Source organism: Drosophila tropicalis, unplaced genomic scaffold (assembly GCF_018151085.1).
Source record: "Drosophila tropicalis isolate 14030-0801.00 unplaced genomic scaffold, ASM1815108v1 contig_845, whole genome shotgun sequence".
Lineage (NCBI taxonomy): Eukaryota > Metazoa > Arthropoda > Insecta > Diptera > Drosophilidae > Drosophila > Drosophila tropicalis.
The window spans coordinates 11770430-11792930 of record NW_027173338.1 but is presented as its reverse complement, the minus strand read 5'-3'; the positions used below and the strand labels follow the sequence as shown (position 1 = coordinate 11792930).

The 22501-nt window shown below is 37.9% G+C and overlaps 4 protein-coding genes across 4 annotated transcripts; 2 read left to right on the top strand and 2 right to left on the bottom strand.

Moving 5' to 3' along the window:
- Positions 1-239: 239 nt before the first annotated feature.
- Positions 240-2549, top strand: Fign (Fidgetin). The gene is made up of 6 exons (XM_068295517.1): positions 240-591; positions 660-1131; positions 1188-1467; positions 1534-1823; positions 1878-2297; positions 2353-2549. Exons 1-6 carry the CDS (start codon positions 458-460, stop codon positions 2470-2472), a joined length of 1716 nt encoding a protein of 571 aa, XP_068151618.1. The 5' UTR covers positions 240-457; the 3' UTR covers positions 2473-2549.
- Positions 2485-18249, bottom strand: LOC137581306 (platelet-derived growth factor receptor alpha). The gene is made up of 15 exons (XM_068295516.1): positions 17424-18249; positions 6557-6888; positions 6033-6165; positions 5729-5959; positions 5477-5660; positions 5114-5346; positions 4993-5033; positions 4770-4921; positions 4672-4711; positions 4453-4618; positions 4234-4388; positions 3883-4168; positions 3690-3819; positions 3528-3633; positions 2485-3474 (listed from the first exon to the last, which is right to left on the bottom strand). Exons 2-15 carry the CDS (start codon positions 6842-6844, stop codon positions 3121-3123), a joined length of 2499 nt encoding a protein of 832 aa, XP_068151617.1. The 5' UTR covers positions 6845-6888; positions 17424-18249; the 3' UTR covers positions 2485-3120.
- Positions 9022-11215, bottom strand: LOC137580914 (facilitated trehalose transporter Tret1). Its single transcript, XM_068295063.1, has 5 exons — positions 10945-11215; positions 10408-10640; positions 10191-10321; positions 9780-10132; positions 9022-9705 (listed from the first exon to the last, which is right to left on the bottom strand). The coding sequence occupies exons 1-5, from the start codon at positions 11015-11017 to the stop codon at positions 9086-9088; spliced, it is 1410 nt and encodes a 469-aa protein (XP_068151164.1). The 5' UTR covers positions 11018-11215; the 3' UTR covers positions 9022-9085.
- A 605-nt stretch (positions 18250-18854) lies between the features above and the next one.
- Positions 18855-21319, top strand: nis (no individualized sperm). The gene is made up of 2 exons (XM_068294834.1): positions 18855-19277; positions 19347-21319. Exons 1-2 carry the CDS (start codon positions 19097-19099, stop codon positions 21137-21139), a joined length of 1974 nt encoding a protein of 657 aa, XP_068150935.1. The 5' UTR covers positions 18855-19096; the 3' UTR covers positions 21140-21319.
- Positions 21320-22501: the final 1182 nt, after the last annotated feature.

The window sequence follows — 22501 nt, the reverse complement described above, 5'->3', positions numbered from 1 at the left end:
TCGGTTGGGCGATAAGATCTGATGATCACAACGAGTGTGAGTGTGGAAATCTCTGTGAAATATATTCACATGACATCGTATGTATTGGTTAATTAAACTGGTAATGACAGCAGCAGCAAATCAATTGAAATCAATTAAAACACAGAGAAAAGCAACTCAAAAAAAAAAAAAAAAGTCAAATGGAAACACAAACTGCAACCAAAATGGTTTCTCACGTCGGCTTCGATTTTAATGTTGTTATCTTAAAATTACAGTTACACTATTAATTAAAAGGAACCGTTTTTTATAACAGTGACTTAAATTTCGATTTCCACGATCGATAATTAACCGCCAGCAATCGATAACTACCCCAGCTCAGGCTCTGCGATAACATTCTGCCATCTCACTCGTACTCGCTGCTGAAAACAGCTGTTTTTTAATTTTGCCGGCAAACCAACAATATTATTTAAATAAAAATATGTCGGGCTATGAACAAAATGTTTTGACTGAAGCATTTTGCCACAATGAGGCTATATGGCGGACCACCGATGATGTGAGCGAAATGCTAAATGTGTGGAGAATGCAGAAGATAATATTGGCTCAGAAAGTGCAGTAAGTAAATGGAAAATTCTTGGGAATTATCGTTTCACTTATTTATCCTTATTCCATTAAATATGCAGGCAATTAAGCCCTTTGGTCGAACATGAGGTACTAAGAAGCCACGAAAATAAATGTACAATGAATGCCAGAGATAAATATTTTGAAGAACGCATTGCAGGCTGTAACAATTTGTTGAAGCGTTCACGCCGAACGAACCCATCCAGGATAAACGTGTTTAAGGAGCCACAAAACCAATGTGAACCACCATGCCGTGGGCTATATGAAAGTTGCAAGCACAATGAGCTTAAATTATTAAATGGCGAAAGTGGTAAACCTTTTAGATACAATATTGGGTTTAATCCCGATAAACGGCCTTGTGGGCGCTCTTTAATGCCACAGCCAAACGCAGAATCTACGCTAATGAACACCACAAAGTCCTTACCGCGCAATGCACCCAATCAACCCACTCTATCGCATGCAGAGCCTGCGCCGTCATCATCTAATGAATTTTTTCGCACTGCTCGGGAACAGCAAATACTCAACGAAATGCAGGTTGTTTTAGCTGTTTTGTCTGACTTTTATGTGGCTCTTACGTTCGTTTCTTTCAGAAAAAGAAGCAACAGGTAAACGGCGAACTTACCGCAACTGCTCCCTTTGAGTTAATGAATTTTCGAAAAAAGACGCTGGGCGTACGTCGTGGGGTAAACGCTAGTTTCGTTCCACCGATAGGGCAAAATGAAAAGAAGGAGGACGAAAAGAGCCTAGCCAAGGAATTAACAAACAAAGCTGCGAGCTCTGGTGTGGATATTCCAAAATCCTTGGCACATTTAGACGAACAAATGGTTGAGCAAATTATGCGGGAATCCATGCACAACTTTAAGAATGTTGGCAAGTTTTGTATCCAATAACATTATGGCCTAATGCATAAGGTAAAAACTTATTTCTTGTTTGCAGATTGGAATGACATTGCCGGCTTAGAATCCGCTAAAACCACATTTCTTGAAGCCATCATTCTTCCTTTGCGTCGTCCTGATTTATATACAGGTGTGCGTTGCCCTCCGCGAGGCGTTTTACTGTTTGGTCCTCCCGGCACGGGCAAAACTCTCATCGCCAAGAGCATTGCATCGCAGGCTAAGGCCAAGTTTTTTAGCATTAACCCCTCCAGCCTTACATCCAAATGGGTGGGTGAGGGTGAGAAACTCGTTAGGACCCTTTTCGCCGTGGCCGCTGCCCATCAGCCAGCTGTAAGTTGACTAACTAAATGCAAATTCTTTTACTGAATATCAAATACTGCATAGATAATTTTCATTGATGAAGTTGATTCGTTGCTGTCAAAACGGTCTGGAAACGAGCATGAGAGCTCGTTGAGATTAAAAAATGAATTCCTTATACACTTGGATGGGGCAACAACAAGCGAGGAGAATCGTATTTTAGTGATTGGCGCTACCAATCGTCCGCAGGAATTGGATGAGGCTGTCCGTCGGCGATTTGTGCGCCGTTTGTATATTCCATTGCCAGATAAGGATGCACGGAAGCAAATTATCATCAAAATTATTGGCCAAGTCAAACACAATCTGACGACGCATGACATTGAGGTCCTGTCAGAGTCAGCCGATGGTTATTCGGGCGCTGATGTCGATAGTTTGTGTCGTTATGCATCTATGGCACCTCTTCGAGCTCTAAGCCATGCCGAGATTGATCAAATCCAAGCTCAACAGGTAACCAAGTTAAAGTGACATCAAATACATTTTAATGCAATTGTGTCTATTGTAGTTGCCAGCCGTAACCATGGACGACTTTAAACAGGCACTGCGATTCATATCCAAAACTGTTTCGCCTGAAGATATAGAACGTTATATCAGCTGGAATGAAATCTATGGCATTAAGCATTAAAACACTGCAAGATGAACTTTGTTCACAAACTTTAATGTAACAAGTAACTGATATATGTATGAAAAACTATTTACAAAGTTTGTTTCTTTTGTTTCTTGAAAAACTCACAGCACATCAAATTTACTTTCGTATACAGCAGGAAAAAGGTTAGCATAAAAAATAAAACCAACTACATGACTTAATAATATATACACTACATACATACATATATAGTATCTATTTTTATGACTTTGTTCCGGCACATAATGAAGCTTGCCTCATTGCACACACTTTATAAAAGCATAACAAGGAGAGCTTTGAAAATAGATATAGATTTAATTTGCTATAAACATGGAAATGTATTTTAAATTACTTAAAATTAATTACGTCTTCTGCTGGTCTAAACGCTTACTATGTATACCTTTTTAGATCTCTAATTAGTCAAGAAAAGTTCAAAAAATATTGGATTTCCAATAAGACAATTTCACCTTTTATTTGGACTGTGATTAAACCAGCAGAAGACATTTTGTTTCTATATATCAAAATGGACATATTGACTATAAATAGATACATACATACATAAACAACACACATGTAGTAGGTATTTTTGGGATATGTGCATAACTCTTAAATATGGAATCTCTCTTAAAAAATAACAATACCTTAAGCTTAATTCTCTTTAATCGGTGGAAATACGTAATCATCACTCAGACTGTTAATGTCCACATATGTGGTTTTGGGGCTTAATACCTTATAGAGAGCATCGAATGTGGGCCGCTCCTCGGGATCTTCCAGCCAACATTGCAGCATTATAGTATACACCTGTGGTGTACAAATCTCAGGTCGTTCTAAACGATTCCCAGCCATCAGGAAGGGTATCAATTCGCTATTACTTATTGTTGGATACGGTGATGCGCCCAATGTACCAATCTCCCACAGTACCACACCGTATGCCCAAATGTCACTTTTGCTCGAGTAGAGATTGTCGCGGATTGCCTCAATGGACAGCCAGCGCAAGGGTAACTAAACGAATTCAATTAACAATTAATACATCAAACTCAAATAATGTTATTTACTTTTCTTGTTTTTGTATTCGTATAGACGCCATGCCTTGAGAGCCCAAAATCGGATATCTTCAAGGTCTTGTTATGGTCAATTAGCACATTTCGAGCAGCTAAATCACTGTAATTGAGAAGCATGAAGAAAGAAACTGATGCAGTGGCATTTAATAATCCTACCGATGAGTGATTTCCTGCTCTTCCAGGAATCGCATGCCGTTTGCAATCTGAAGAGCGAAATTATGCAACTCCTTGTTGTCTAGTATATACTCGAATGGCAACTCGTCATCCTCCACAATCGTATATGTGGCTGTAAGTTTTAATTGAGTCATTGTCGAGATATAAATGTTTGGGTACATGCTTAATCACTTACTCTCGGCAAAGGATATCATTGGTTCTCTTGGCTGGTGATTTAGCCCCACTCCACCATTCATTCGCATTTGAGGCAATGACGATGAAGTAGATGCATCCGATGTTTCGGTGCCAAAAGTTTGAGTGGACGCCTTTAACTCGATGTAGTTCACACTCTCCGCATTGTTTCCAGTGCCAATTTTTGAGGAATTGCTGCCTGATATTTGTATGGGCCTACATGTCGTATAGTTGGCGTTCCGGGTGCGAAATTTGTTTGCCTCTTGGCGAACAGTACGCAAATAACTAAGCTACAAAATGCAAATTTAACTAATTATAACAGAATCTTTCTGACATGAAGGATGATGTGACTAACCAAATTACCACGACCCACATATTCCATTATCATCAGATATGGAGCCTTGATGGTGCAACAGCCCAGGAAGCAAACAACATTGTGATGTGTACCCACACCCTTGAGCATTTCGATTTCGGCCAAAAACTCAGCCACCTCGTCTGCCGTGGGATTTGCTATATAAAACACAAATTTAAATCATTCTTCAATATTATCTGGTGGCGAACAACTCAGACTCACGTTTCAGTTGCTTTACGGCCACAATTGTGGTTCCTCTCATCCGTCTAAGATTACTGGCCGAAGCTTCGTGAACGTAGCCAAAGGCTCCTTCACCTAACATGCGTCCAATTCGAATGGCTGAATGTGGCATTTCGAATATATCGGCCAGGCCCAGAGCTTGTGATTGCTATTAATTAAGAGTTAAGTACATAAACTCCAAGCAGCTGCTAATGCACTTACCTCCACATACTTGTCCACGTAGTTGATGTTATCCTCCATTCTAGGGGGAAAAAACAACACTTTATGTAATTGTAATGAAAGACTTGCAAAGAACTTACTCTATGGCTGTGGCAGCTAAGGATTGCAAATAAATCTCCTCACTGTGAAGTTTTGCCTTTGACTGTGCACGGCGACGTCGGAATACGGATAAAAGCAAACCGGACAGAATCACAATAATGAGCAAGGTGCACATAACAATGACTGAATTGTTCTGTAACGACAAAATGGAAACTCTTATGGAATACTACAAGAGAAATATGTACATTTGCATATTTGGCATACCAAAGTGTCTTCATCGTCCAGTAGAACAGGATTTGTGGGCACTGCAGAGAGAGAGAGACAGAGAGCGAGAGAGATAAAGTGTTGTTGTTCTACAAATATGTAACCTAATGCTTTTAAATACCTGGCACCTTGGTTACACTCCGGGCTCCCTCACAACCCGCTGGATCTATGATAACCGCTTGTAAATTGAGAGATGCCTTCTCTCTCAACTGGGAGCCCAGTGATAGCTTCAGCACTCCCTCAAAGCCCTTGGCAGTAGGCTTGAAATTCAATTCGCCTACATTGTATACAGTGTTCAGCAAATGCTTTAGAACACCACCCCATGGTAGAGAAGGGTTGGTCTCTTCATTAATCCTGCGGAAATAGAAATTAAAACTCGTCATGTGGAATAATATTGAAAATATGATATGCATATAAAACCTATTTGATACTTTATGGAAATGGTAGTACATAAAGTAGGAATAAAGTTTAGTCTCACTCTTACCTGATTTGCATTTTATAGGGTCTCAATGTCTCATGCAAATGGCTGGCTTGCTCCTTTCGCAACTGTTCGCTGGCCTGTATGGAGAAACTGATGCTAATTGTGTCGTTGGTCAGCATTTTGGCCTTAGTAAACACTTTCGGTGGCGCTGGCACCGACTGACATGAACATTTGCCAGACACACATGCTAAAAGTACACAAATCTTGGTCAATCTCAAACTCTTTGCACTTGGAGGCGACAAAAGTTTCACCTACGCGGAATGAACACGTTGGTGGAATGCCTTACAAGGGCATTCGATGTCTCCACCGTGACTTTGTACTGACAACCAAACATGTAGTTGCAGTCGACAGATTCCACATTCAAATTAGGATTTAGAGGCAGGTAAACAAACATTTTGGGCTTCTCTTTGATGCCGTATTCGCTGCACGGGGCATCCGGGCAGCGTGTATTGTTCACAGCACTGACAAGCACATTGTAGGAAGTGCCTGTGCATTAAGACATAAGACATAATTCGAATTGCAAATGAATCGTGAGATACGTCGGTGAAAGGGTACTTACCATTTGGCAAATTATCCAGCCAATGCACTTGCAATCGTGGAATTTTGTTCATATATAATGTTACATTTGCATTTATCTCAGTTATTTGAACATCTGGCTTTTGAAATTGCTGCTGTTGCTGTTGCTGTTGCTTCTGCAGATTAAATGCATGAATGATTACTAATTACAACCAGAATGTTGCCACACCAATATTAAAGAGCACCCTTTTAATTAAACAACTACAAAATTCAATTAAAATACGCTTTACCACCATTGTGATCTCAGCCAGGTTAAAAGTTGAGTAAACTAAAAGCACATATTTTCGTAATAAGTGAAACAAGCAAATTTCGTTTTGTACACAGTGAAAACCATTAAAAGTTTAACAATTAAAAGGGTAAAAGCATTTTTAAAATGTTTTAAAACAATTTTTCACAAGAGCTCAACTCTTTCATTACATTCTCTTTTAGGTTTTTTGGCAAACGTAAGTGTTTAAATTAAGTTGTTCCTTTTAATGATAGCTTTTTAATATTTTGTAAGTTACCTACCAATAAATTGGTTTTTATTCTCGTCGTTTTATTGATTTCCGGAAGCTTTTGATCTTTAACTATGCCAACTATGGCAGTTGTTATTGTTGCCTCTGTTGTCGTCGAAGACTCTACTGACTGAAAGTCGCTGTTTGGTATTGTAATATAATGATTGAATTTCATGTCCGCTTGTGGCATTCTTGTGTATGCTGTTGCACTCTTCTCCACAGCATCGAGGGTTGATATTAATTGGCAGCAAAATAGGCATACCAAAGTCAATAGATTTCTGACATAATTGGCTTGCCGCATTCTGACAGTTTTTTTTGTTCATAGTTGATGTTATGTCACATTTACTGAAAGAAGTAATACAGAAATTATAATTGACTGAAAAGAAGTGAGCAGACGTAATAATGATGACATGTCCATCTTTGGGTGAAAAATATTTTGCCTACTTTTAGGCACCAATTCTCTATGAAAATGTGTAAGACTTGCTTGTGTGCAAGTGTTTATGTATCTACTGTATATTTGCTTTCTTCTGGCTCATTTGTCGTAAATGACTTTTGCCATATGCTTTAACTCGGCTATCCTGGCTTATGTTTGTTTCCCTTTTTTTCATACATAATTTAAATGCTTCGGTTAATGGAAAATGCGCAAAAGCCCGTTATTCGATATAAATGTCAACAAATGAAATGCACACATCTCTTTACAAAGGAAAGCTATATAAATGGGCATATCCTTTTCTAACTAATTATGAATTTTGCGGAAATTAATTTGCTGTGTGTCGTTAAATCCGCACAGTTTTTGCTCACGTTTCTCATCCGCCCTGTTGGCAGTCATTGTCGTTTTAAGTGGAGTGGATTTTGATAATGTATGACACACTATTTTCCGATCGTCCTTTGCCTATGTGTGTAGCAATTTTCTGCTCTATTGTTTATATTAGTTTCGCACATTAAATGGCCAAAAGGATGAAGCCAAACATATTGTCGGAATTTTTCGAGTCGACTCCACTAAACGACATTCTCTTGTTGCCCACCTCCCTTCTAGTTCATAAGGCAAGCTCATTTATAGTTGTCTTTTCTCCCCATTTCAATGTCAAAACTCAAGTTTGTGCTGCACTCAAAGATAATTGTTAATTTAACAAGCTGAAAAAAACACAACAAACCGAAGGGTCGACAAAAAACAAAAACACTTTTAACAGCTGATTGCCCAGTGGATGACAAGCGTGAGCAAAGTTTCGCATTTTCTTATCAAAGTCGCGAGTCTAGCAAGCATTTGTAATGTTAGACAGAAGGAAATTATGGCACACTGCATGAGCAAAGTTTAAATTTGGTAAAGCCGACTAAAGTAGCGCAGTTTTTTGGCTCAGACGACGAAGTTTTTTTCTACCTTTCAGCAAAAATATTCACAAAAATATTAGGCGAAAGGTTTAGCTCAAACCAAGAAAATTCACCTTCACCATTCATTAAAGAAGCCCTTTCAGCAATAGTTTTTACTTAAATTGATATCACATTTAAAGTCTGAATTGTAATATATTTTTTCCTAGTTACTTCACCACATTGTCAATCCTCTGACGTCTTGAGATAAAGAAAAATTTAAAACATTTCATTACGTCTTTTGCGTTTAACAAGAGGGGCTTGCCGTTGCCATTTTTTGTATCTCTATTTTCTTGGGGGTGTTAAACCAAAACAAACTGAAATGTCCCAGAGTCGCGATGTTGTTGTCGGTGGCCACTGGGGAAGGCTGGTGTGGGCGAGGGAGTGGATAGGAATCCACCCATAAAAATGCTGTGACATGGCTTAATTTATGACATCGGCTACGTACCTAAACAGCAGCCATCCAACCAACGCTACTGTTAATGTCATGTCAACAATTAGTTAGCTTTGTTAGCATTATTATTTATAAGCGCTCCCATTAATCCCACCCAGCAGTTGCCGTCGTCGACTTTGTCGTCGTCGTAGTCGTCATCATCGTCAATGTGCTTTTTGTTTAGCAAGTGTCAACGCGACAGACGCGTGTTCAAAAATACGACAAAAAAGCTATGGGAAAAACACTTAGTGGTCGTGTGACTGGCTTTCTCTGCACACACATTTTTTTTTTTTTTCCTGATGCTCAAAATGGAAATGGCGACATTTTCATTTAAAATGAAAATCAAGATGGGGCAAAATCTGCGATTTCATATACTAAAATTGATTTGGAGCGAGCAGAATGCGTGTATGGGTTTTTTGGAAGCAAATCCATCTGCATATTTTATTGTTATCGCAATGAGTGTGAGGAATTATCAAGTCTAAACATAAATTAAATAATGACTGTTATGTGCTGAGTCACCGATTGTGGCCATTGTGATTGCGGCTGATAAACGAACGCGTTACGTTATTTACGAATTCGTCTGAATGTGCCTTAAACGGCAAATACAATAGAAGAATGCGAGGTTCCTTTTCAGATAGGATAACACATGATTTATGGATCGGAGAGAGAGAGAGAGTCAATTTTCATACAAGTATCTGTAAATGTATTTTATTTCTTACACAAAATTTATAAATAGTCTTAACATTACTCGTAAGTGACTCGTCCTTTGGTCTCCTCGACAAAGGCAACCACATAGAACAGGACCAGAGCAGCGACTGCGGCACAGCCCCACATGGTTGCCGCCAAGCCCAAATAATGCATCATCAATGGAAAGGCTTTTAGCGATGTGAAGGCAAAGAAACTGAGACAACCCAAGCAAAAGCTTGTAGCGACTGCTCGAATCTTTTGTGGCAGTATCTCGACCAGAACCACCATGGTTACTGAAATGATACCCACGTTTGCAATGAAGATAATCACAGCCATTATGACCACTGGGAGCCAAGCGGAGTATGCCGATAGATCGGCATCGGTTTCTTCGGCAAAGAAGGCATACAGACCGAAAACGGCTGTTCCCAGGGCACTGCCAGCGGATGAGACTATCAACAAGGGTTTTCTACCATAACGATCCACCAAATAGATGCTGGCAATGGTGCCCAATATCTGGACGGCACCAATGATGATCGTGTTCGTGTTGGGCTCTAAAGTGGTGTGGACAGCTTCGAAAATATTGGTCATGTAGTTGATAAAGGCAAAGGTGCCGGTGAAAATATTGGCTATCATTAACACTAATCCAGTCAGCAAGGCCATTAGAGCACGCTTGTTGCCTGGAAACACACCCAAAAATAGAATGGTCTGTAATTAAATTGTAATTGACCTTAATTCTCATCAATTGACCTACAGAAATCTCGAATTGACAGGCCCACTGTTTCAGAGGCCTTCACTTGTTGCTTTATAACCTGAAGCATAGTATCGTATTCCTCTTGATAGGCCCGCTCCGCTTCCTTGGATACGACAGGACCATCGCAACGGCGATAAAATCGCAAAGATTGCTGAGCCTCTTGCTCGCGACCCCAACGGAGCAACTGATGCGGCGTTTCCGGGAAACGAGTGCACAGAAATAGATAGACCAGCGGCAAAGCAATAACCGCACACGGGATGACGTGATATGGCACATGGGAGGACACAATGAAGCCCACCAAAATGCCCAAGTTGATACCCAATGTGAAGAACGAACCGAAACGCCCACGCACACTGCAATATGGATTGAATAGATTCCAATACTTTGTGATGTCTTAAATCCATTGCTTACCTATTATCGGCAATTTCACTAATGAAAATCGGCAACACCACGAACATGCCACCGCCCGTGAGACCCGCACAAACCCTAGCCACGTAGAGCATCTCAACGGATGAAGCAAAATAAAATAGGACCCATATACACTACAGATGCAAAGAGGAAGAGAGAGAGACGGGTGAGACAGGGTTAGATTCCATGCTGATGGAATAGGTAAGTACATGACACCCACCGTATTAGGTATGGCCAGGCCATATAGAGATACTTTACGTCCAAAGCGACCCATCACATATGAGAAGAAAAAATTGCCTGATACACCGCCCAAACTAATCGCAGCTCCCAGCCAGGAAGCCTCATTCACATCGATAAAGAAATCCAGGGGGGTCTCCTCCTTTGACTGCAGCTTTGGCAGCATGGGTGAGAGCCAGCCCAAGGCGATGCCATGACAGAAGGTGATGAGCACAGCTAGGGGAAGACAAGACACAAAGCATTTATGTGTAAGTATTAGAGCTTATGCCCGACACCTGTCATGGATTAATAACCCGCGTCAACAGTTACTTTGGAAATTTAACATATGAATAAACTTTCCAAATCCTCATAGTACATTGAGCGAGTCCTTCACATGCAGGAAACTTAAGCCCACAACTCGCACAGTTCCTTGTGGTGGAGAACTTATTTGAATTTTTACGTTATTGTTTGGCGACTAAGCTTGTCAAGTAATGAGAGTTGAAAAATTTCCACTGCTGCTTCCCTTATCGTACACACATACCACTCAATGTCACAAGCAATTGGCGACGAAATTCCTTTTGAAATATTCCCGTTTTAAATAGGTTGAGGAACATGCTGACTATCTTTGAGATCCTTAGACTACAGATCAGAACTATATGAATATATTTTGTTTGGGTTTTTTTACTAAATCACAGATTTGTATTACACTCTTCTACAAGTGCTTGAAAGTCTTTCTTAGAAATATAGTTCGTTGATATCCTTTTTCCATTACACTTTTTGAGATGTTGGAAAACGCGTTAGTTGCAGCTCAATGATTTGTCTAAAATGTCTGGTGAAATCAACCTGGACCCTCTACTTATAGGCACAAATCTGAGCGAACTAATTGTTATCTAAATCTCTTGATCAACACATACGAATTTCATCTAAAACGAAGCTAAGTAGGTGGTCTCTGGTATCTCTCTGAATGTCTGATGTCTCCGGTGGGCGTTGGCGTTAGCCAAATTTCAGCTTCCTCTTTATTATTGTTATATGGTATTTACACACAATATAACATGGTACCTGGTAAATCATTTAGACAACTCGACGTAACTTGGCTGCTCTCTTAGGTCTTTGTAGTCTTTGAATGTTTTGACGCCAGGAACTGACGTAAAATTCATGAGGCATAATCACGAAAAGTTCTAGTTTATACCATGACTTTGATTTTTTTCAGAGACTTTTAATTTCACAAAGTATCTAAGTCTTGACCTAGGTAAGAATCTAATGAATCTATTTGCTAAACCGAAAGCACAGTACGGGGATATAGTGATGCAATCTAAATATTTAGTTGGATTCTGATTGGATTGAATTTATCTTGTCGGTCATTCCTATTCAAATAAACAATAAACTTATAAAACAGTTAGTTTACCGAAATATACCCTGTAATGGGGTATTAATAGAGCATTTCCGACGCTGCAAAGTTTCACTTTAAATATCTAAAATGCGTTTTATAAAATTAAAGAAGAAAAAAAAGTCGGTGATTCGACTTTATTTATTTTCTTAATAATTCTGGTAAATGCACTTTGTAAAATTATTAATTTAAGTTTAAGAAGCATGAAACCACATGCCTATTTTATAAAGCAAATAAGTTCTCATTCAATAATAAAGTATACGCACTGTGAGCCAGCTAAAGCAATACAAAAGTTAACCCAATTCAGGTCAGGGTAGTCAAGCTTTGCCAGAGCAATATCTTAATCGATTTTAAAACACATTTTTCAGTTTGTTTAAATATATATTCACTTTTAATTGTTGTTCTCTCGTCTATTTTTTTGGTTGATCGCCAATCGATAAGAAAACCATAAGAAGATATATTTTCTAGACTAGCTTAAAGTCGTTCGATAAGTCCAAAGAACATTGCAATCAAAATATATAAAAACAACATAGAGCATATATGTACCTACATACATACATATGTATATTATTTTTCCATAGATATTGAGCGCATTAAATAAAGCTTATTGATAGCTACAAATGGGCCATAGTTGTGTGTCGACATTTTGAGCTTCTAGCCAATGGATGTGGGCTACTGTGAGTCCCCTTAAACTACCGTCTCAGTCATAAATTTGGCTTCTGCTACTATTTTACTCTTTAATCAATTGATAATTTTGTACTAACAAATTTTGTGGCTGTCAATTCGTTAAATGCCAGGCAAACAAACAGACAAATTCACAGAGAAACACAGAAAGAAAGAGGAAAAAAATTACATCAGATCAGGTGAAAAATCGCCACAGCAACAAACAGTAAAAGCAGGAAAAAGAACCGTCTAAAAGGCCAAATCAAACAAACAACAAAAATAAACCCAAACAGAAAAACAACTTTTAACTCTTATCGAGAATTGTGTGTGTGTATGTGTGTGACTAACACATGCATGATACATATAATGTGTGCGTGTGTAGAGAATGTTTAGAAATTGAAAGGTTTTTCGACATTTTTTTAACTTTCAGATACACTCTAGACAAGTCGGGTATATTGGCCTGTCAAGCCTTAAAAGTTCTAACCAGGCACCATCACATAATCGGTAGTATCACAATTTACCAACCCAATCTTACAGGGTATCTTTCGAGCGTTGACAAATTCAATTGTTTGGTTTGTTTTTTTTTTTTTTTAATTTTTGCTTCGTCACTTAGCGCGCACGTCTCTCTAATCGTTATCGTGCTTGCTATACTCGATTTTTTTTTGATAAGTCCAATTTGTATACTATTTTACGGCAACTTCAACAAATTGCTTTGGTTTGTTTTTTGGCGCTCTGATGGGTGATCGAACAACCTTTAGTTCTCGTTTAGGGGCAATACAATACGTTGTACGTAGTAGGAGAATATGTAGATATATATAACCAAGCCATTTGAATCGGAAAAAACTGCTGTAATCGGATTCTTTTGCAATGTATTGCACCTGCCGATAAACTCCGTATACGTTTATATGTCCAAGCACTTATAAACTCGGTGTATTCGCCTTGATAAGGTCCCCATGTGTGTTTAATAAACAGACTAATTTGAAGTGTTGGGGTATTAGATTGGACTTTTAACTTTTCAAAATGAACTCTAACCATGTGTGTAGACTGTTGCTGACAAACAAAACAAAAAATTGCAGGGAGCTACATACATATCTCTTGTAAATTTGTCCAAATATCGAGCAGCACACTTTTTGAATTCCCCATAATAAAACAGGACTTTGAACGCCTTTGTGACGATAAATCTACGCTGAATACGATAAAGACCATTGTTCCTACCACTTAAAAGTCATGGTTGATTGATGTGTATGGCAAAAATTGGTATTAATTAAGAAGTTTTAATGCAAAATGTGAACTTATTAACAGAAAATATTAAAATATGTAAATTTTCCCCTTTTTTCACCATTAAATAAATATCACAATTAAGGGAACTTTGGTACTTTAAAGACAATTTAAACAATGCTACAAATTGAATACACGTTTCGATACACTAGATTACGTGGTTTAAGTTCAAATATAATTTATCTTTCATCTTAAATTATGCCAATGTATTTGATTACTCTGAAGCTCAACTTCCAATTATTTTTAACATTTTCATTGAGCTGGAAACAAGTTTGATATACAAACGAAAAAAACATGATTTTGTCCTTTACATATAAGTATTTTGGATCAAAAATTATACTTTTATGTAATTGGACTTATGCAAAACACATGCGAGATTAAGGTGTCATTGAGGTCATACCGGATTTAATTTTGGTCAAATTTGTATGTGAAATAATTTCCAAATTATTTTCTTTTGTTGCTGTTTTTTTTTGGGAAATAAATTATTTCGATTTGATTTTGTTTTCTTTTTCCCGGTTGCTTTAGTTTCATTAAATGGTTTCATTTTCATTTTGCAAATGTGTATGAGAGAGAGTGTATGTGTGTGTGTGTGTACGTGTGTATTTGTGTTTGTGTGTCCCGCAGTTGCGTTCGCCTTTTAAAGCTTTCAGTGTCCAAAATAATTGATGAGATATCGATGCCGTCTGCCGTCTGCCTAATATATAAACTTCAATTCTACTACACACACACACATACACACATACATGTAGAATATATGCACAGTATATGCTATATGTATGCATACATATGTGAGGTGATTTAACACAAAAACTATGACGTCTAGTCGATTCGACATCTGCGCAAAAAAAAAGTATTGTGTGGAGTCTTATCAAACCACGCTGCTGGGGGGGGGGGGTTCGGTCGGTAAATTTCAAAATGTATCAAAAAAATGAGGAGAAAAAAAAAAAACAAGAACAAAAATTTCTCTTTAATTTACTTTGTGTTGACCCCAAAAATAGCACAGTGAATGGGAGAACAGTAAAATAAATAAATACAAAATCTGTGCGAGTTCATTCAGTTGGCCTCGCATTACGTATACGCAGTGTGGGACAAAAAAGCTCCATAGAGAAAGACAACGTTACAAATGACAGACGTATGTAAATATAAAATCAATTAATAAGATTAATATCATAACAGCATATTAATCAGTTTCCAAGTAATTTAAACATAATTTTCAACAATGAGATGGGTAGATAATATTAACTATATTTTAAGGGGTATTTAAAAAAAAAAAAACCTTTACTTTTTATTCACTCTTAATTTAAAACTACATTTTCGCATTGTTAGGCAATATTTTCTACACATTTACACAATTTTATCTGTTAATGAACTTTTATGATGAAAAAATGTTGGCATCAATGCGACATTCTTATATAGGTAACTTTGTGTTGACTAGTTGGTTGAATTATTTATCAATTATAGCGCGTGTTTAAGTAGATTAAGTGCGGCTACTTAATCATACAAACACTATGGAACATCATTATGTATATGCGTGAGTTTCTTCTTGTGTATGTATTGGCCATGTTCGCAATTATAAATAACATGATTTTAAGCCATATATAGAAGAGAGGCAGAGAATGAGTGCAGAGCAAAGAGTGAGAGGGAATATGACTAATTTTTAGTTCGATAATTAGTGAAATAACTAAAACTGAAATAAGTGTGTATATAAATACACACTCAAAATGGCGGCATAACGTTTTCCCTTATCACTTAAAGTGGCCTCCACCAAGCAAAAAAAAAAAAAGAATCAACACATCTAACATCGACCATGCCGAAATTTATATACCCTTACTCTCTTATCTATGTAAAGTAATGAGATTAAATAACAAATTTCATCTCAATAAGTCCTAAGCAAATGAACAACTAAACTAGATATATTGAGTCTCCTGTTAATACTGATCGAGAGTTTATATAGTTACAAACGGCTACTTAATGTCATACAACTTTTGGCAAGGGTATATAAATTAACGCACAATCTAATAGAAAAACCAAAAAATGTATATATATAACAAAATGAAATTGTCAGCAGCGGTCAAAAAGAAATATCTGAATATATTTTTCTGCCTATTTACCCATTTATATGTTAGCACGATCAGACGACCCAACGACCTTACCAAAAGGGGGTGTGTACTCTTCCAATGGAATCTTCTTCTCGTGTATCTCTAAATTGCCTGAAATGCAAGCAATTTACCTGATAGATAGATACATATGTCGTCGATATTGTCGATTGCTGCGATGTGGGTACAATACGAGTACACACAATGTGTTTTTTGTTTTTGTTCTTGGTTTTTGTATCTCTCAAGAGTCAACTGAAAGTTTATTGCGCACCCGAACAATTTAGATCATCAATCAAATTTATGAACTTAGTCAGCCATCAAGCCAACAAAAGAATATAAAAAATGAATCATTCGAATATATTGCAGATAAGAAAGCGTAATGCGTAGGACGAAGGACAATATACATAGGAGAAATCAAGTCAAGCAAACAAACACCGGAAAGTTCTTTAACCTTTGTTTAGGATCTGTAACCCAATCGAGGAAGAATCCGGTTTGACACCTGTTCATAAAGAGTCCTTAAAGTGTCTAGCAAACACTTTGGCTCATACAGTTTCTCACAGGTTACAGGAATTTGTGTATCTCTTCATAGTATATAAGAAAAAAGCACAATTATGGTAGATTTTTGAACAGTTAAACTTGTTTTGTTTCGTTTTGTTCATATAAACTTTATATGGCTTTAATCAACTTGCTGTTCAATGGGATCCTATATACAAACATAAATTAACCAAAAACAGAAACTGTTGGAGCTTGTTTTTGTTTGTTTTCCTCTTCTTTTTTGTTTGCAAATTCGGATTCCCATGAAAATTAATATAATTGAAAACTTTACACAAAAACAAAAGTTGTAGTAGTTGTCGATATTCTGCTGCCACCCTTAAAACACCAAATTTCTGGCAGCCCCCAAAAAGGAATTTAAAAAAAAAATGTGATTCCATTTTTATTCTACCAACCATTTTTTCGATTGGCAAATTGTTGTTTCCATTGAAAAAGGAATGGATTCCAAGTAATTTTCGCCAAATCGTTTAACAGGAAAGAGAAGGACTCCCTTCAAAACAATTTAACCCAGAAGTCCATGGCTAACTGCCAAGTTTCCATAGTTCCATAAAGTTTTAGTTTAAGGAAAATCCTTTATTATAGGGTAAACGTAGATGAAATTCAGAATTAAAAAGTATATAAATTTTCAGGGAAATTCCAATGATGCCCAAGTAGCTGGCATTCCTAAAAAAGAATACCCCAATGTCCAACCACAGATTGTTTATGAATTCTTGGAATAAAAGTTGGGTAAGAAACGATTTTCCGGCTTAAACCCATTAGTGGGACTTGTCTCTCTCACTCGTCCTTTTAGTTAAAGCGGATATCGAATTCAGAAAGCCTTTGTCTTTGGTATTTCCTTTTCTTTTTTGCGACTCGTGCTTTTGCCTTTGAGTTGCTATCTAATCAAGTCTTGGAGACGGCTGCCATTCCAACCCATGGGAGCAAAAAAGGCCTGCCTAGCTGATACGCAATGTTTATTTCGAAATGTGGTACAACTTACTTATTTTGTATGAATAATTTATGTTGGCACAAAGTGCAAATGGGGTTTAGTGTTAATAGACTTACCAATTGAACTATTGACACTTTTTCCTGTCCGCGTTCTCACATTTAAGTCTCGATTGGCCGTGTTGACTTTGCAATATCAGGCTGGGTAGTTTGATTGGCTTTACTTTTCACCGATACCAATTATGAGCCATTTAAAAACACACAAAGAAAAAATTTAAATAAATTGTTTACGTTTCAAACTCTAACACTTTGGTATTTGTTTTTTTCGCTTTCGTAAACATTTGAATTTGGTTTTTTTCAATGGCGAGAAAAATTAACTAAAGCAGCCCGAACACAAAAAATGGGTAAACATAAATAATGGAAATAGTATTGAACCACTGGAAGGAATACCATTTCCGTGGCACCACCACAAAGCACAATTTTTCGTATTGTAATAATCTCGATATATTTAAATTTCCGTTTAAAATTAATGTTGTCTCATAAACTCTTTTCAATTATTATCGCTATGTTTGGTAAATATTTATTTTTTTACACATTTGCTTTTGCTCTTGTCACACTTTTAAATGAATGGCAGAATTTTCTTGATTTCCTTTTTTGCCCTCACTCACTAATATGCAAATACGTTTTGATTAACATTAACTTCTTGAACTACGTCACAAAAATATTATCATTTTAATTTCTTTTTTCTTTTGGCTTTTCTCTTTCTGCTCACACTTTTCATCCAATTATTATTTTTGCGTCACTTGTTCGATTTATATTCAATTTCAATTTTTTGATGTTGTCTTCATTTGAATTTGTCACGCGCCTGCCGCCGAGCAGCTATCTTTGTAACGGTATCTTTATGGGCCGACTGCACGGTATCGGGACAATAGACGTTGAAGCAACAAGCGTTTGTGCCAGAATGATAAGAATTGTTAGTGATGCGATTTGCCGGCCAAAAATCGTCCATTGATAACGAGCTTTGGGCAGCAAAGCTTTCTTAACTTAGACAAAGTAAATCAAAGCTTTCTAGTGCATATACTGAAGGTACAGTACAGACCAGGTAAGATGGAAGGTGAGATGTTGATGTTAGTTTGTAAACTGAATACTGAAATGAACACAAAACAAAGAGTACCGAGAAGCGAGTCCCCTTCAAGTGTTTTCCTCGCTACATCCAGCCGTCTGGTTTTACACTGAGTATACATTATTATTCTACATAACCAATGGCTTTAACTATAAATATGTAAACATTGAATAGTGATGAGGAAACAGAAAGCAGATTTTGAAAACCTTTTTGAATGTCTTATCCTTTAGAATTTAGTAAAAGTAACAATAAGAGATTTGAGGAGAATGTATCCTTCGAGACTCGTCTTTTAACTATTTATCTTCTTCATTTTAAAAACAAAAGATTCATAAAATATATCGATATATCGGATTGATTGAAAAATATGTTTTTCACACAGTTAGCTTTGCAATCTGTCTCAATTACTATCCATCACCCAAATGCCATTACACTTATGGAGGCCGATCAGTTCAGTTCGTAGTTTTTGTTTCTAAAATATTTTTGGTACAATTGTTTGTAGTGAAAATAATTTCAAGTAAATTCAACTAATCGTGAGAGAATTGTTACAAAATTCCCATACTAAAAGTATAATAAAACGAAAACTTACAAAAAGAGACTTCCCACAACGAAATATAATATATTAAAAATATATATATATATATAAAAACATTGGATAAGGGAGTGGAACAAGATGATGTTCACTTACAAGGAGTTGATCGATGTGGCCATTGGGTCACCAGAGTCGGGACATGTGAATTTCTATGCGCTGCATGTCTTACTTTCGAACTTCGCGCAAAAACTGGAGTGTATCGACGAGGTCGTCGAACAGGACGATTACTTGACTGCCAGTTTACGTAGGCAAAGCAGTTTGCGTAAGTTTACTTTATGCGGAAAAGCAAAAACGTTCTAGGAATGTCTACAAATTTACCTCTCCCCTACAGTTACGGTTGGCAAGCCCTCGAAGTATCGATTGTTTGCTGGTGCCGATGCAGAGGATGATGCAGCAAATGCTGCGGCGGAGGCTCCTGCAGAGGCAGAGGGTGCTCCAACTGAGGCTGCTGACGATCCAGCTCCGGCCGGAGAACTCCCAGCACCAGATGAACCTGAACCAGTTGTAGAGCCCGAACCAGAAGTTATTGCAGAAGCGGCACCAGAAGAAAATGTCGAGCCTGAAGTTCAGGCTCCCCCTGAGGCGAAGCCAGAGCCTGAGCCCGAGCAACAGATAGAGGAACCTGCTCTTCCCATAGCAGAGCCAGTGCCAGAGCCACAGCCAGAACCAGAGCCGGCTGCACCGGAAAAGGAACCAGAATTGGATCAGAAAACCCTACCATCGCCAGTGGTTGCCTCACGAGTCTCTTCTCGTTCTTCAACCCGAGAAAAGGTATCCCACACTCGCCTCGAGGGTTCCATAACGAATAACCTAAGTCGGCTGGAGAAGCGCATCTCAAAAATGGAACTGCAGAAAGAGCAGGCCAGCTTGGAAATGCAGCAGTTCGTTGGGAATCTGACAGGTCAATTGAAGCTGACCATGAAGCAGTTGAATAATGTAACTCACTTTCTACTTGATCGCAAACCGAATCCGGATAGGGCTAAGCTCCTACGTCAGTTTGCTCGACAATTGCGTGTCCTAATGCGAACTGTCGGGGATGACGAAATTTCCATAAGCTGGACAAGTGGCGAGGCCGCAATCGAAGAAATGGAGGAGGTTGAGGAGGAAATGGCAGGAGAGGAGTCGACTACAGCCACCGAAGTAGATAAACCAGAAGAAGAAGCCTCCTTAGAGCTAGAGCAACATCTCTGTTACTCCCCGGAGCGAATGTTGACCGAGTTTCTGGAGCTGAAATCACAGTTTTGTGCCCTCACGAACAAAGTGAACGAGTTGGCCGCCGCTCTTCTCAAAGATGATGCACATCGTCTGATGGAACTGACGCATGAGATGCAGGAAACTGTACGGGATATCAAACTATCTTCGGCCACCAATCGCGAGATCGTGCAGAACATTAACACTAAGGTCGATCTTATATCCAGCCAGGTAGTCCAGATCAAGAAGTCCATAAGCCACATGGATGAACTGAAAATAGATAAAACAGAAGTTGAGCTTTTACTAGCAGAGAAGGTTGACTACCAACAGTTGGCCACCAAGGTTTCCCTCGAACAATTGGAAGAGTACAAGGCACGCCTCGAGAAGCAATTCTGTGAAGTGCGTTACATTGTTAGCTCCAACGAGAAGAATGTGCTACAAATCATCGACAATCTTCGAATGACTCTGGGCATCGATGCCCTCGAATTGGGTCTCAAGGACTTCCGCGAGATCATTGAGAAACGTGTGGCACTCATTGCTGAGGCCCTGCAGAAATACATGGAAATGACCAACGATGACTGCGCAGCAGCTGCCGGTCGTGTCAAGGTGATGCAGGAGCTCGCCTGCCTCTCGTGCGATACGCCGTGTGTCATGCGGACAATGGAACGCTCAAAGGTTCCCACTCTGCCATCGGCCAAGGGCTCCACAGGTCTGGGCCCCATAGTGACTTACGAGCTGGGTCAAATCCGTAAGTCTGGCATCATGGGCTATTATCGCAAGGACGAGTTCCCTCATGCCTCTAATGCCTGGACGAAAGGCATTCCCATGAACAAGTGTGTGCCTCGCCATGCGGGCGGAAATCACACCACCCACACGGCCGACGACCACATGCAAAAGGTGGTTCTTTCCAAGAAGAATGCCGGTTGGACTTAACTTCTGTTCCGTTGTCTCTTCTACATGTTTTTAGATTTTAACAATATTTTGTGGGATGTCGTATCACAACAGGGTCCTTTAATTGCGTTGTCACCCACTCACTCCCCGGTCACTTTAGCGAAAATGTATTACCAAATTGAAAAGATTGCAGTATCCAAATAAAGTATATTTTATTGCAAACGCAAAGTTAATTTAAATTTTCGCGCCATCCTAATTACGTCGCGACGTAAGCCTCAATAAGGGACATTTGCAACGTGAACAATTTCCTGTTGTCAGTGTGAGCATACTTTTAGGCATATTGTTTTTTTCCCATTCAGGTAATTTGCACACATTCAAAAATGCTCAACTACATAAATGTTAACAGCGTGTTAACAGAGGAAGAGAGTGGCAGCTCTCACTCTCTCTCTCTCTTTGTTCTCTTTTGCTCGACTGGATGGTCGGAGTTCGACTCCTTTGTCGGAGTCTGACTCTTTTGCTCGACTCCATGGTCGGAGTTTGACTCTTTTGCTCGATTCCGACTATTTCTCACGATTTTTACTCTCTTTTTTTCTCTTTTGCATGAACAGCGGTTTTTTGTTGGATATTGGATGGACAAAATTAATTAAACTAAATTGTTAAACGATCTGCCACGAACTTGAAGGTTATATAGTATAAATTTTATAAGGATTAATAAACTTCAAATTAGTATTTTATGTACTTTTTATATATTTTTTAACAATTTGTTATAAAATTAATTGTTAAAGTGTTTCATATAGTCAAAGAAGAAGATTCCAGTTAAAAACCTTTTCGACTTTAAAAAGATTTCATTTTACGAAAATTTTGGACGGTTTGTAAACAATTCAATATCATTTCTCGCAAAAAATGTTCCAGATTTTGAAATTCTACAGTTCTATGCAAGTTCTAGGTAGTTGTAAATAGTTACTTATTTCGTTCTTTATTTTCTAAACTTATTTTTCAAAAGATCTGACTTTATAACTCTCAAAATTGAGAGTAGATTTCATTGATATCTGTTTTACACAGTTACACTTTTACACACTAATACATCTATTATTTTCATTTAACAATTTTAATGGAATAGGCATTAATTTTGTCCACAATTCATAATTCGAAGTTTGTTGCATGTTTTTTTATCATCAAAAATTATTTTGAACTTATTCATTAAATTCAATTAAAAGACTTTAATAACTACGGTATTTAAAGATTTTTCTTAAAAAAGTGCATTTATTTCCATGAATAGATCTAAAAAATATTTCCAAATATTTTAAAGCATTTTGTTAGCAGAATTGACAGTATTTTGTTTTCGTTTCATTTTTCAACAAAAATTTATTTAAAATGTCATAACGGCCGTGTCACCTGTTATAA